The 15,010-nt window shown below is 42.9% G+C and overlaps 1 protein-coding gene and 1 non-coding gene across 2 annotated transcripts in view; one reads left to right on the top strand and one right to left on the bottom strand.

Annotated features, from left to right (window-relative positions):
- Positions 1–15,010, top strand: part of Ccdc192 (coiled-coil domain containing 192) — a 196,592-nt gene that overhangs the window by 126,505 nt on the left and 55,077 nt on the right. Inside the window, exon 6 of the mRNA XM_052155292.1 lies at positions 423–555. Within this exon, the coding sequence (XP_052011252.1) occupies positions 423–555 (133 nt within the window). The remainder of the gene's footprint in view (positions 1–422; positions 556–15,010) is intronic.
- LOC127664317 (U6 spliceosomal RNA) lies at positions 2,783–2,888 on the bottom strand. The gene has a single exon (XR_007973163.1). It is a non-coding gene; the product is annotated as a U6 spliceosomal RNA (small nuclear RNA).

The raw sequence follows: 15,010 nt of genomic DNA, 5'->3' as shown, positions 1-15,010 counted from the left end.
AGATATGTATTCCAGACTCTATTTGAACACAGATAAAATCCAAATGTCAGGGGACAGGACTGCCAAGGAAGGCTCTCTGGTTGTAAGTCTGCTCACAGATTGAGGTAGAAGCCTGATACTCTGCTATTCAGAGGCATTAGCAACTTTGGAGTAAATGCTAAATGACAAGAAGAGGTTTTCTAATTGCCTCTATTCAAAGTAAACAAACCACAGGTTTGTTTGATCCAGATTGCGCCCTCCCACCCACCCCTGCTCCTCCCTTTAAGAGAGTAAAAAAAAGCTGATGATGCAGAATGGAATTAGATGCACTGTCCTCACTAAGCAGGGCTTCAGAAGCAATGTTTTCCCAGACACCATTAATTCCTTTTATCCCTTTGATGCCTCTGCTGTCTCCAGTGACAGGAAATTCTTATTTTTTTAAGAAACTAAAGCACAAAAAGGCAGTGAAAAAGCTACAAACTGATTTGGCAATAGCTAAGCAAGAAGCTGCCATCACTGTCCTGGAACTCAATGAGAAGATAATGACACTCTGTGAAGGAAGGCCTTTCCCTAGAGGTCAGTATTACCACGTGACAGGTGCACATCGGCCCCTCATTCTGGGTGATGCGGATAGATTGTTTGGCAACAAAGCAAAAACAATCCAGGTCCTTCCTGTGCTTAGCAGCATTCTGGCCTAGCAGTATGCTGGCCCAGCATGGCCCGGTTCTGTAAGACAACACAAGAGTCGAGGCCTCACAGGAACTGCAAACTCCAGGCTGGATTTGCTTTGACCTTTTGACAGGGAGATAATGAATACGCAGTTGTAGAGGGGATATCTCTGTATGTGGAGAGCTGGACTGAGATGCATCTAAGAAATGTCACTGGATAAGCTGGGTGGCAGACAGAGAAGGGTGGGGCATAAAAGCAAAAGGTCAGGGCACTTCAAGGCCTGGGGCTCTACAATGGGGCCAATAGTTTGTTGAAAATAAAACATAAGTACCTGTTGGCCAAGACAGGCACAAGGAAAGAAGAGATTATTTCTTGCCAATAGATAAATAAAGCAGGGAGGAACCGGGAATGCCGTTTGGGAATGAAATCTGGGTAATTCAGAACAATCACAAGAGCTATATAGGTGTGTGCGCATGTGTGTGTATACCTGTACACCTGTGTACACATGAGAAGGCCAAAGGTTGATACCAGGATCTGTCCCTTCCTTCTTGTTTTTTAAGATAGGGTCTCTCACTGAACCTGGAGTAACTGTTTCAGCTACCCTGGCTGACCAGCAAGCTCAAGGCGATACAGACATATGCCACTTGCCTAGCTTTTTATGTGGGTGCTAAGGGTTTGAATGCAATACTATGTACATTATTTTTTAAAGGTTTTTGTGGTGGCAGCATTTCAGAGAGGGAGAGCATAGCCCTTGTTGGCTTTGAACTTTCAGTCCTCTCTCCTAAGCCTTCAGATGCCATGGTGGCAGGCAGACGTCATCATGCCTGGTTTTACACAGATTTAGAAAAACTAAAAGGACTTCTGCTATCAAGAGACTATAAACATACCAGGAGGGACAAACAAAACAAAACAAAACAGAAACATCCAAGGTGTCCTCAGTAACAATAACTCAAGTTAGTATTCAATACTATGTGCTAGTTTACTGAGAATTTCGCACATGTGTCTCAGAATAACTACAGGATAAGTATATAGACAGACCAGACTCCATTGGAGTGACAGAAGCTCAGAAATGGTGGTTAGTTCATCCCAAGTTAAAAGGAGCAAAGCAGCCTTGGGCAGGTAGCATCAGGGCAGCGGCACACTAAAGCAGGTGCACCTCTCAGCGTCAGTAGACCAAGGACATTTTTCTCTTTGGTATATAGCAGCTCCTTTCTGACCAGTGATCTCTGGGTGAGCTCTGGTTCCCAAGGTCAAAGGTTGTTATTTGATGCACGCTCTCCCTGCAAAGCCAGGAACGTGCCATTGTCCTTACTCTGGCTTCCTTTCTTACTCATAAATAATGCTGGAAAGAGAGAAGCAGCTTGGGAACAAATGGAGAAGGAAGCAGTGGGCGAAGTGGTGACTTCAGAAAGGGAACACTCCCAGCGTCCTGACTCCCTGGTGAAGACCTTCATAGGAATTTGGTTTTCTTTCTCTTTTGTTTTGTTCATTTTTCAAGACAGGGTTTCTCTGTGTAGCCCTGGCTGTCCTGGATCTTGTCCTTTAGACCAGACTGGCCTTGAACTCAGAGATTCTACTGCCTCTGTCTCCCAAATGCTTGGAGTAAAGGTATGTGCCACTACTGCCGGGCTGTTTTACATCTTCAGTTCTGAATAGCAATTTCCCAGAATGCAAACGATAGATACATCATCACATTGTTACCTCAAAACACACAGAAAGACAAGTATTTTCTTTTTCATCAAAATAACTTAGGAAGAACTTTTTTAAAATTGCCTTTTGACCAACACAAAGCTCACAAAATTTATTAGAGAATGTTTTTTTTTTTCAACATAAAGGTCATTACATGAAGCACCATCCCAGAGTTCCAATTTTCACATAAAAGAAACCAGCAGTCATGCTAGACCACTGGAGGACAGTCTCCAACTTACTGGACACAATCTTTCCACTTCTCAGCTGCTTGGTAAACCTGCTGCAGAAGTGTTCTTGTGTCTAATTCCAACTCTTCATTTAGGCTCAAATGGTATTTTGTGCTCTTTAGGGCTAAACCAGATTCTTGAATAGTTTACTTTTAATCATTTGTTTTCAATTAGCATATAAGTTGTTAGATGTCACAATAGTTTCAAACAAAGTCCTTAAGGGCAAAGGGTGCTTCATGAATTTGCATATCATCCTTGTGTAGGGGGTCATGCTAATCTGCCCTCTATGGCTCCAGTTTAATCTCCATGCTTCTGAAGTAAGTACACTTTGGATATACTAATAGGTCAAAATTTAAATAATAAATACCTTTGTGATCTGATATACTGGTAAAAAGATATAAATACAATTTTAGAAGCCATTAAAAAGTCTATTGTGGACCTACAGTTGCTTTTCTTATTTGGTGAGGAAAATGAATCACTGGACTGTCACTAGTTTGTTTGTTTGTTTGCTTGTTGCATTGCATGACCCTGTGTGAATATACACACCATACATCTATCTGCAGGAGCCTGAAGATGCCTGATCCTCTGGAACTGGAGTTCCAGGCTATTGTGAGCTTCCATGTGGGTGCTGGAAACCGAACCTGACCAGGTCTGCTGCAAGACCAGTAAGTGCTCTTAACCTCTGAGCCCTGGGCCACCTTCCTACCTCCTTTTTAGTTACTATTTATTGTGTGAAAGGATATCCAGGAACTTTAATGGCTTGTGTGTAGCAACAGAAACCCCCCTCCCTCTCCCTCTCCCTCTCCCTCTCCCTCTCCCTCTCCCTCTCTCCTCTCTCTCTCTCTCTCTCTCTCTCTCTCTCTCTCTCTCTCTCTCTCTCTCTTGTGCACACACACACACACACACACACACATTTAGACTTATAATATTATGTCTTTCTCCATTTTCTTGGGTCTTTTTTGGTTTTGGTTTTATAAAATATTTGTTTAGGGCTGTCTGATCAAATGGCTGATGTCCCAGGCCTAAGAAAGGATGATTTGTGATTCTTAGAAACAAATCAAGAAAGAGAGTACTGTTAGTTAATGAAGTGGAGTCTCCGGTACCCTAAGAACATTCTTTACCATCCATCTCTGCTTCTTTCTACATTGAGACTTCCCTGTCTCCATAGATCTTAGCAGAGGAGAGAAGCCCAACTACAGGCAGCAATGATCTGCCCTTATCACCTCTGATAAAAAGAAAGCAGACATTTCCCTAGCAGTACTAGCAAGGAAACTGTCCAAGAGAAGATTCTCTGATTGAGTTGAGTACCCATCCCTGGGGATCCCTGTGTGGCCAGGACTGGGGAATGATGGATGGATGGATGGATGGATGGATGGATGGATGGATGGATGGATGGATGGATAAAAAGACATCCACCACTGGGTGGCGGGGTAGAGGGAAAATCTGGTGGGGAAAGAGTCCTCTGCCTGGCAGCTCCCACACACGAGCTGGAGAAAGGGATATTTTATTATTGGAATGGAGAAGATAGACCGGTACCTGTACACTGTCAGCTAGCAGTCAAATTAAAATATAATCAAATACTTTCTGAGTCGCTCATCCCAGGGATGTTTCCACTTTAAAAGCAGGTTTTCTGTTGTTGTTTTATTTTGTTTTTGTCTATCAACACAAGACCCCCACATGCTCCAGGAAATAATTAACTAAGCAGTACAAGTCTAGACTCCATAAGAGCTGAAGAGAAGTCTGAGGAAAGGCAACCCCTTCTAGCCTCTGTTGGAGACGCAGCAGCCACCTGTAGCATCGGCCTGCTCATTATAACAATCCACACTGAGGGGAGGGGAGGGGAGGGGAGGCGTTGATTGTAAGTAGCAGGTCATGTCACAGGATTAGGGTGACACTGCTTCTCTGTCAGAACTACACTCTGATGCTCACAAGTCTAACAGATTAATGGAATATTTCCAAATAAAACAGAAATCCCTGCTACCCACACATACCATTTTTTTCCTTGTTTGTTTTGTTTTCGAAGTAATCACCTTTCAGATGTTCAGATCAGAGTTTGTGCCCCAGAATATTAGGAATATCTTTATGCATATTCACACTCGAATTGAGAGAACAGTAAAGAGGCCAAGCTGAGCTTTTTTTCCCTTACATGCGAGTTCAGCCGAGAATAAAAACACCCTTGTTATAAAACTAGCACAGCAGGAATCTCACAGCCAGAGTCTTTGTTGGTTTTCTTTTGTGCACATGGTCTCAACCCAAGGCAGATTCCTTCTGTCATTTCCAGAGCCCGCCCCTGAAGCGCATACAGCTTTGTTTACTGCCAGAAAGAGCTGGAATCCCAGTGTGCTAGTGTTCTCAAAGTCTGGGTGAGTCTACTCTTTAAATCACAATGTGTAGGAACCGAACAATCTTTCCATCCTTTGCTTTAGTAAGACTAAGTTACTCAACTGGGGAAGAGGGGTTAAGGTGATGTAAATTCCTGTTGGGACAACTTAAGGGGGAAAGATTTGTTTCAGCTCAGGGTTTCTGAAGTCTCGGCCTGTTTGGCGGCTTTGTTTTTGGGCCTGTGGTGAGGGCATCCCGGCCACAGAGTCTTATTTCAAGGCAGCTCCCTAGATGAAGGCTAGGGAACAAAGAAAAGAAGGGCGTGTCCAGGTCAGGTTGGCCCTCAAAGCCACACCCAGTGGCCTACTTTTTCAAACCAGTCTACTCCTCCTACCGTTTCCAGCCCCTCCCAACCAACCGTCTGTTCAAACTGGACTGCATCCATGGATTAAACCATTGGTTCAGTTAGCATACTCACAGCTAATCCTCCCTAGAAATGCCTGTGGCTGTATACCTTCCCACATCTTCACAAAATATCTTACCTACCCAGGCCTGTTGTTGCAGTTACTTGATAGCATGTAACTTCCTCTTTTTAACCAAGAGATATATTTCAAGCTTGATTCCTTAAAGGAATATACTCCTTTTGTGGGTTTTTTCCTATTAATATTTTAATTAACCTTTCTTATGTAACACAATGACCAACTGGCCTGACGCTGTCCTCAAGTGAGAGTTATATCAAGTCTTAAGCCATCTTTTACCTTTCCTTTTATTTAAAGGACATTCTCTAGGTGACACTGGTATATCCCCGCACAGGCATTTCCTGGATTCAATACCTGCATAGAGCCAGCCACCTTTAGGGGAGAACTTGTAATAGAAGTAACCTTAGCCACATTTGTTGGGAGAGGGAATTGTAATAGAAGTAACATTTCAGACACTGAACAACTTATCCCATGGCTTTTTGAGACTCAAACTGTTGCTTTTCTATATTCCTCAGAAAACTGAGGGGGAAACTTTCACCTCAGGTGCTTTGGGCAAAACTTCCCTTGCCCTCTTCAAACATCTTCAAGATCAAAGCTTCTATAGTAGGGGTTTAGGAACTAGGAATTAGGAGACAAAGAAAATGTCCTAATGCTAGCTAGATATGGTAACCTCCCCCCCCCCCTACAGTTTCTGCATTAAACTGCTCTGAAACGATGATCGTACCGAATGGTATGAATTAAGAGCATTTAGAGAGAGGCCATTTTGACAGTTACTAGACTGAGTTCCACCTTGAACAAGTATCCTGTGTGTAGAGATCTTGAGCAATGGCACCCTGGGCTTATCTACAGTTTTGTCAAAGGCTGTAGGTTTCCCCAGACAGGGAACAATAGCTTGACTAGAAGTGTTTTACAGACACCATTCTTTCTGAATGAAGGATCCTATTTTACCAGTCAACCCAGAGTTGTACAAAAAGTGACCAGGACAACCCTGGGACCTCACTGCGTAAACCACTATAATTCTTTCACAAAGCACTACTGAATGCCTGTGTTGTTGGATGGTAAGGGGCTTAATCTATTGTCTGCTGAGGAGAACAGATAGACAGCCAGCATTCCTACTGCCTGCACAGGATGCTTTTACCTTGAGAAAGAAAGAAAGAGAGAAAGAGAGAAAGAGAGAAAGAAAGAAAGAAAGAAAGAAAGAAAGAAAGAAAGAAAGAAAGAAAGAAAGAAAGAAAGAAAGAAAGAAAGGAGGAAAGAAAGAGAGAAAGAAAGGAGGGAAGAAAGAAAGAAGAAAGAAGAAAGAAAGAAGAAAGAAAGAAGAACAAAAAGAAAGAAAGACTTTAGGGAATCCAAAGATAATGTCTCTCCCAGCAGCCATCAGTCATGCAGAAGCTCCTCTGAGGTGGGGTCCTTTCTATTTAACAGGGGAGGGGGGAGGGCTGGGATGGCACAGGTGTGATAACATCAAGGGGTGGTGCTTCCCAATACAGGCTTTCCAGGGCTTTACTATGTCACCCACAGAGATAGGATTCATTTAGATACTATGAGCTGCCCACTGTCTCCCCCAAACTCATCCCCAAACAGACCCACTGAACCCCAAAGCCAAAGCTTTCTCACTGCTTTTGGAAGTCTCTAAGAGGTTTGACAGTAGCCCCAAGGATCCCCCACAAACATGAGCCTTCCATTGCACAAAATGGAAAGAAACAGAAGTTGCTCCATTTAGGTGAAGGCTGCCCCTTAATTTGTCATGCACACATTAAGGATGGCGTTCCTTTTCAAAATGGAAATTGAAAGACCTCCAAGCACACAAAGGACCAACAGATAAACTAGTCCTAGATGGGGATTTTATTAGCTGCAGTGACATGAACTGAAATAAAACCAGTCTGAGCAGGAAGCACAGTTCTAGCTGCCAAGGCTGGCTTGGAGGCTGAGCTCTGGGTCTGGGGATTGTTCAGCTGGTTCCTCTGTGGGTGTTGGCCCCATCTAAGGCAGGCATGGGCTAGGAACAGGTTCCCAGGCTGTCCTGGCTCGCCATCTGTACTGACCATCTGCTCTTTCGGCCTTTACAAATCAACCTTCCCCTCCTTGCTATAACAGAGCATGATTTGCCTCTGGGGACCCCCTCGCCTATTCTCTGTATAGAACTGACAGGCTAGGTGACTTCTCCCTTCTAGAGAGTTTGAATGTACCTTAGCCAATCACCAATCACACTTGCTTTTCTTAGAACCTTGAATCTTGAGCTAAGCTGACATTGGCACGGGGTGGCGTGGGGGAAGAGGTGAGGAAGTGGGGAGTAAGGAGGTGTGGGGTATGGGGAGGAGACGGGGTAGGGAGTGCCATGGACACCGGACACTGCACACACATAGAAAAACACCACAGCTAATTCTTCCGGAAGCTGGACCTTGGCCACTGAGGAAACTGTCTTATGGTTTCTGGTGCCTGTGTCTCAGCTGGGGCCTCACACTCTTTCTTTTATCAATGTTTTCCTTCAGTTCTGGCCATCTTAAATGTTTTTCAAAATTAATACCATAAATTTTTCTAAGGGTAGTGAGTATTGGCTCTCCAAAAAAGCCTTACTTTACATGTAGTTCTCATAAGCCCAGTTCCTTTTGTGTTGTCTGTAGAGAAATATCAGGGAAGGAATTGGGCAGTGCTTAAACTGCATTGAAGTTCCTTGGCCTGCTGTTGTGGCCGAGGTAACAGGGTGTTATCACGGTCCACACCTGAGCCTTGGGCCAGAGGGCAAGGAATCAAGATCAGATAAGAGAAGAGCGCGAAGCTTTTGAGGCTGAAGAGAAGAGCCTGTCAGCCCCCTGTGATCTGCTCGCTTACATCCCATAAAAGTAGAGAGCAGAGCCGTTCGCTTGTCCTATTAGGAGAGAACACGATGTCTTCTCTCTTTGCTTGTCAGTTTCATTGCTGTTTATTTAGGCTCTTCCTTTATGAACATTCTGGAAATCTATTTCTTTTCTAATGAGCAGAAGGTAAGAAGATGCACTCTGAAGCCTTTAGCTAGGGGCCAGGATTCAGTAGCTAAAGCAGCTGTGGGAACTCAGTGACGTCAGGCCCCCTCCGCCCTTTGTTTGAGAGACTAATTTTGGAAGTACAGCGTTATCAGGAAATGGTGCTCCCATCCTTCTGTCTATCCCTAAGGAATGCTTCATTTCCTTTTTCTTTCTTTCTTTCTTTTTTTTTTTTTTCAAAGTCTCTTGGGTTCTATATCCAGAGAGGCTGGAGGAAAGAGCACGCGAAGCTAAATGTCAGACAAGGCACGTGGGAACGGAACGGTCAAGATCAGCTGTAGACTTCCTACTTCTCCATGGTCACTGCTGTGCATGCTGTGCTGACAGAGCTGCTGCTAACCACTGCAGCTGAGGGCAGGGGAGGAAGGCGCTCTCTTCCAGGAAATGCACTCGGCAGGGTCTGGCACACCTTCATCAACTAATAGCAGATGGACCTGTTGGAGACCTTGGGGCTACAAACTATCGTCAAACCTCTCTTAAAACTGAAGCAGCTGTCCCTCCCTCCGGGCCTTCTGTTGACAAAGTAGAGGGTGTAAGCGATGGCATGCCCTCTTCTTTGGCTCTCCAGGAATGTCTCTGGAGTTTATTTGGGGACTTGATGCTTTCTGATAAGACGCTGAGGTTAGACTCTAATCACATTGGTCATGTGGGTAAATTGGCTTGAAGGGCAGATGTTAGAGGGGACATGGGCTCATCAACTCAAGTGTATAAAAGATACAAAAAAGATAGATGAAAGAAAGGAAGGAAGGAAGGAAGGAAGGAAGGAAGGAAGGAAGGAAGGAAGGAAGGAAGGAAGGAAGGAAGGAAGGAAGGGAAAAAGAAAAAAACCTGATTCAGTGAGACAAATGGGAGAGCTCTGAATTTACTTCTTGGATGGAGTATTGACAGACTGTATACACATATTGGTTCTAGAAAGAAGTGTTGGTTTTTAAAGAGGCATTATCTGCATCCTATACCCTACTATACCTTCAGCTCCCCCCAATCAAATGCAATCACACAGAGCACACACCAAGAAATAAAGATCATCCATGAGGCTGGGCTAGAGCTCACTAGTAGAGCACCTGCTTAGCATGTGTGAGGCTCGGGACCAGTACAGAACTAATGTAAGAAAGACAGGAGCTGAAGAAAAGGGAGGAGAGGGGAGAAGGGAGGGGAGGGGGAAGGAGATAGGGGGATGGGAGAGGAAAGGAGAGGGGAATGAGGAGAGAAGAAGCAGAAAGAGAGGTGGGGAGGAGAGGGAAGAGGAAAAGAAGAGAGGAGAGGAAGCCAGAAGCTGGAAAGAACCCAGATGCCCCGCAAAGGAGGAATGGATACAGAAAATGTGGTATATTTACACAATGGAATACTACTCAGCAATTAGAAACAATGAATTCACAAAATTTTTAGGCAAATGGTTTGATCTGGAAAATATCATCCTAAGTGAGGTAACCCAATCACAAAAGAATACACATGGAATGCAATCTCTGGTAAGTGGATATTATAGCCCAAAAGCCCTGAATACCCAAGGCACAAATCGCATAACAAATGACTCCCATGAAGAAGTATGGAGAAGGTCCTGATCCTGGAAAGGATTGACCTAGCATTGGAGGGGAATATAAGGACAGAGAAAAAGGAGGGAGGTGATTGGAGAATGGATGGAGAGAAGAAGGTTTATGGGACATATGGGGAGGGGGGATCCGGGAAAGGGGAAATCATTTGGAATGTAAACAAAGAATATAGAAAATAAAAATATTAAAAAAGAGAGAGAGGAGAGGAGAGGGGAGAGGAGGAAAGGGGAAGGGAAGGAGGGGAGGAGAGAAGGCAGGAAGTAAGAGGAGGATAAGAGAAAGGACAAGGAAGGGTATTTGTGAGTAGCTGCTTAGGTTGTAGCCGAGTCCACAGAGGCGTTAGCCCATTCAGGCGATGATTGAAACCTAGGAGATGAAGCCTTCACTCTGATCTGCAAATGCTTTCCATCTTCCCAGAACCACTGGCTGGTCCAGCAACCAGCCTTCTAGGCCCACCCGGAAGTCCTGCCACACGGCTACGTCATCTCCACTGTGGCTCAGAGGTCAAGAGTCTGCTCTGCAAAAGTGTGGCCCAGGTAGACTCTGGGGGCTGCGTTTTCCACCCCTATTCCTAGTGAACAAGGAAGGGATCCTGTACAGAGTCCAGAGAAGTTTAAATGGAGTCTACCAGCTAAACGAGGGAAGGTTCTCTAGGAACAGTCTGAACTTGGATTGCTCTAAACTGTCAACTATAACTTAGAAAAGTGAATTTCTGAAGCCAAAAGGAGGCAAGAGGTAGTAGAAAAATGTGTATATGTGCCACGGGTAGAAAAAAAAGCAAGAATACCTGATTTCTCAGAGGCAAAGTACTTCATATAGTGTGTGTGTATATGTGTGTGTGTGTGTATATATTTACATATGTATGTACATGTGCATGTATAATTTAAAATTAATTATTTAAGAATTTCATAGATTCATACAGCATATTTTATCAAATTCAGCTGCCTTTTCCCCATAACTCCTCCCCCTTCATGTTCTTCTTTTTGTTTGTTTATAGCTCACCATACTCAAGTCATGGTGGTCAAACACTCAAGGGAGAGGGGCTAGTCACTGAAGCATGGTCTGCCTCCTAGGGCCTGGACCCACCCCTTAAAAATATCCTGACTCTTACTCCTCTAACAACTCTTGACTACCAATAGTTCCTCATGTAGAGGTGGGGGCTCATGAGCACTTCCCCATCCATGTTGGTATATTGACCAGCGTTGAGGCAAAAACATAGCTTTTGCCTCAAAGAAGAGAGGAGAAAGTTAATTCTGAAGGCAAATATGAGTGGCCAGGGCCCAGGAAGACAGGCTTAGGTTACTCCAAATTTCATGTTCCAAGATGGAAACATTTTCATGAGGTTTTCATACTAACAACAACAACAACAATGACAACACCACCTCAGGTACATTGGTGGAAATATTGGAGAGGTGGCCTTCAGCAGAGTGGCGAACTCTCAGCTACAGGTTTCAAATGTTATCTGATGGCATCATTAGCTTTTGTGTTGGTGGAAGCTAGTATCTGCTATGCTGACAGATTTCAAGGGGTTGTTAATCTGTTAGACACAGGTGCTATAGAGGTGGTAAGAAACCTGCTAAGTAAGTTGCTTTTAAAAGCCAACTAATTTCCAATGTACGTTTATCTTATTTGTATAACAAAGTATGCTACAATCACATAGTATTTATTTCATTTTACTTTATATATTAATGAATTCATACAAAAAGTTCATTTGCCTTTTTCTTTTCTTTTTTCATTCTTTCCTCTTTTTTTATTTTTTTTCTTGAGACAGAGTTTCTCTGTGAACCTCTTACTTACTATGTAGACAAGACTGGTCTCAAATTCAGAGATTTGCCTACCTCTGCCTCCTGAGTACTGAGACTAAAGGCAACCACGCTACTTTTAAAAGATAACTTTTGGTTCAAAAATCAAAACTCTTTTAAAATTCATTTCATTCATCTAGGTACAATAGTTGGCAAACACAAGGGTCTTAAGTTTTAATTTTTCAAGAGTCTGAGATGACAGGATCATTTGATTCTAGGAATTTGAGGTCAGTCTAGACAATTTGAAGAAACTCTATCTCAAATACAAGTAAACGTTACTTAATTTTTTTTTTTTTTGGTGTTTTTGAAATATAATTTCACTATGTAATCTCAGTCTTGCCGATCCTCCTACCCCAGGCTTCTGGCTGCTGAGACTATAGGCATGTGCCACCATGCCTAACTGAAGGAAGCCGCTAGAAGATGAAAGATGAACCCAAGGACTGACTGCTAGAATCTCCAAGGGGAAAAAACTGAAGGTAGTTAGTTGAGATGTACTATCCCACGAAGTATGGGAGAGGGGGAGTAAGTTTAGTTTCAGTAGCAAAATAGAACAGTAAGGTTTGCAGGGCAGAAAAGAGAGTTCTGAATCCATGTCAGAATCCATAGCCCGCATGTGAAGTCCTCTCCTGCAAGTCAGGACTCCAACTGAAGAGGGTAGGAACTATGACTTAAGACAAAGAACTACAATAATGACCGATCTGGTGAGATATGGTTGTGGTGTAATGACAGCATGAATGCTGTGAGGGGTAACCAAACACACTAATGGAATTTAAAGACAGCTCCACACCAGGGAAGACATGCCTAGCACTGTAAATATGAGTAAGAAAGCATGACTGGGAAGCTCATGGACCTCAGGGGTGAATCTACCACTCCTATCTTCGTAAATAGACACAATATAAAAATGCCCTCTAAATATATATCTACCCCATGGATTGGATCCAATAAAGGATACAAGAGAAGGGACAAAAGCTACACATGGCAGCTGCCCCTTAAGACAGACAGAGGAGACACTAAGAAACCCTTTCTCCTCAGCACGCCAGAGTGGCATAAAGGCAATTTTAAAAGAACTTTGCTCAGCCAACTGATTAGGGTCAAATCTCCTTCCTGAACAACATGCCCTGAGAACCTGGGTATCTTTGGAAGAATGCTCTAAAATGTGGCCTTCACGATATCTTTAGACAGAGAGAGATACCTATATAAGTCAGAATCACACTGTATTCATTGAGGAGGAGATCTGACCTGAGCAGTGGTATGAAGTAGATGATGCAGAGAAGGCTCCACTTGCAGGTCAGGAACCTGGAAAGAGCATCCAAAGACAGAACCTGCATCTGCAGCTCCTCCATAAAAACCACCCAGGGATGAGATCAGAATCAGCACCACAGGCATAAAGCATACGCAGACTCTTCACCCACCTCTCTCTTTATTTTTATGCTTCCTGTTTTTGCCACCCACTGTCAGTTTAGTGAACCTATGCTGCCCCTTTCTATTCTGTTTCTTTTATTTATTTAGCTTGTTTTTCTTTTTAATGAATTTTCCAAGAAAAAAATTACAGAGCTGAGAACTGGAGATTGGGGTCTCTGCCTCGGCCACTTGTCTATGGAGAGTGTTTTAAATGGTCCTTGCCTCATTCTCTCTGCATTCTACCTTTAAGCAAAACGACCTTCCATTGTCCCCTTGTCGAAACTGCTTCTCCCTTCTGTTTGCATTTTTCTGCCTCCCCCACCCCGTTTTGTCACTCTATTTTTAACTGTAGTCTGATTCTGCTAATCACCTTTACATTCATTCTCTCAGCAAGAAATATCTTAGTATACCCAGTAATATCATCTATCTTCATTTACTTCCAAACTGTATTGGAGTTAAGAGAGGAGTTTTTAAAATTGACTTTCTGGTTTATTTGTTTGTTTGTTGAGATTGTGTTTCATTATGCAGCCTCTGCTAGCCTTGAAATTTCTATGTAGACCAGGTTAGCCTTACACTCTTTCAGATCCTCCTGTCTCTGCCTCCTGAGGGCTAGGATTAGCATACCTATTGATTTACCCACTCTATTTTTGGACTGGGTTATCCATTCGCTGTGATTGCTTTTTCAGATAGTAGTCTACTCATAGAATAGCATAGGGATTGGTGCCTTGAAGATGTCAGGTGAATGTCTAAGCACTGAGCTATGTTCTCAGTACAGTGAAGAAAAAGAGTAGCTTGGTGCTACCACATCTTAGTCCAACTTTAGCACTGGAAATATTTCTACTAAAAGAATGCAGGAGATGTCATTTGTAATTCAGCAGTGTATAAGTCCAAATTCAAAAGCACAAAGACTCAAGGCAACATGACTTTTCAAAAAAAAGTTTTAAATTAGTAACTAACTGTACAGTAATGGCCTCCACCAAGACTGAATTAGATGAAATTGTAGACAAAGAATTGAAAAGGATGATTGGAAGAGTATTCCAGGCCTGAAGAGTTGCCTCGGTGATTAAAAGCCCTTTCTGTTCTCGCTAAGAAGCCAGCTTTGGCTTCCAGTACCTACATGGCATCTCACAACCATCTCCAATCCCAGGGATCCAATACCTCTTTTTACCTCTGCAGATACCAGACACACATGTGATACACACACAAACATGCAGGGAAAATACTCGCACACATAAAAAAATAATAAAGTCAATAAATCTCTTAAACATTTTAAACAGTTTTCAGTAATATCACAGAAGAAATAAATACATTCTTGCATGCATCCAAGAAGAGGACAAAAGGACACGAAATAAGAAAGTCAATCCAGGGAATTCAATGAAGAGATAAATATACTAAAACCTCAAATATAAATACTGAAATGTTTAGTTAATTCAATAAATCAAACAAAAAATGTAATCAAATCCATATATGAGAGAAAACATTTGATGTTTCTTTTTCTGGATCCGTTACCTTACTAGAAATGAATATCATATTAAACTGACTCCTAATGACTTAGTGCCACACCCATAGATTGGAAGCTTCTTTTTGCAAAAGATGGTATTTAACAAAGAGACCCACAACCAGTCAACATGTAGAGAATAAGAGATTGTGGGGTGACCATTCCTAAACAGGGAATCCATATCACCCTGCTTTCCCAGGGTCAAGGATCATCTTGGAAGAGAAAGCAGAAAATCTGTAAGAGCCAGAAGCAGTAGATTACTACAGGAAGTAGTGCTTCCCGGAAACATAACTGCACACATGAACTCACAGAGGTTGTGATGGTGCACATAAGCCCTGCACAAGATCAAACCTGACAAATCCCAGCCAGGAGCT

The sequence above is a fragment of the Apodemus sylvaticus genome, chromosome 13 (genome assembly GCF_947179515.1).
Source record: "Apodemus sylvaticus chromosome 13, mApoSyl1.1, whole genome shotgun sequence".
NCBI lineage: Eukaryota > Metazoa > Chordata > Mammalia > Rodentia > Muridae > Apodemus > Apodemus sylvaticus.
The sequence above is the reverse complement of the archived record's forward strand: the minus strand, read 5'-3'. Positions and strand labels throughout refer to the sequence as shown.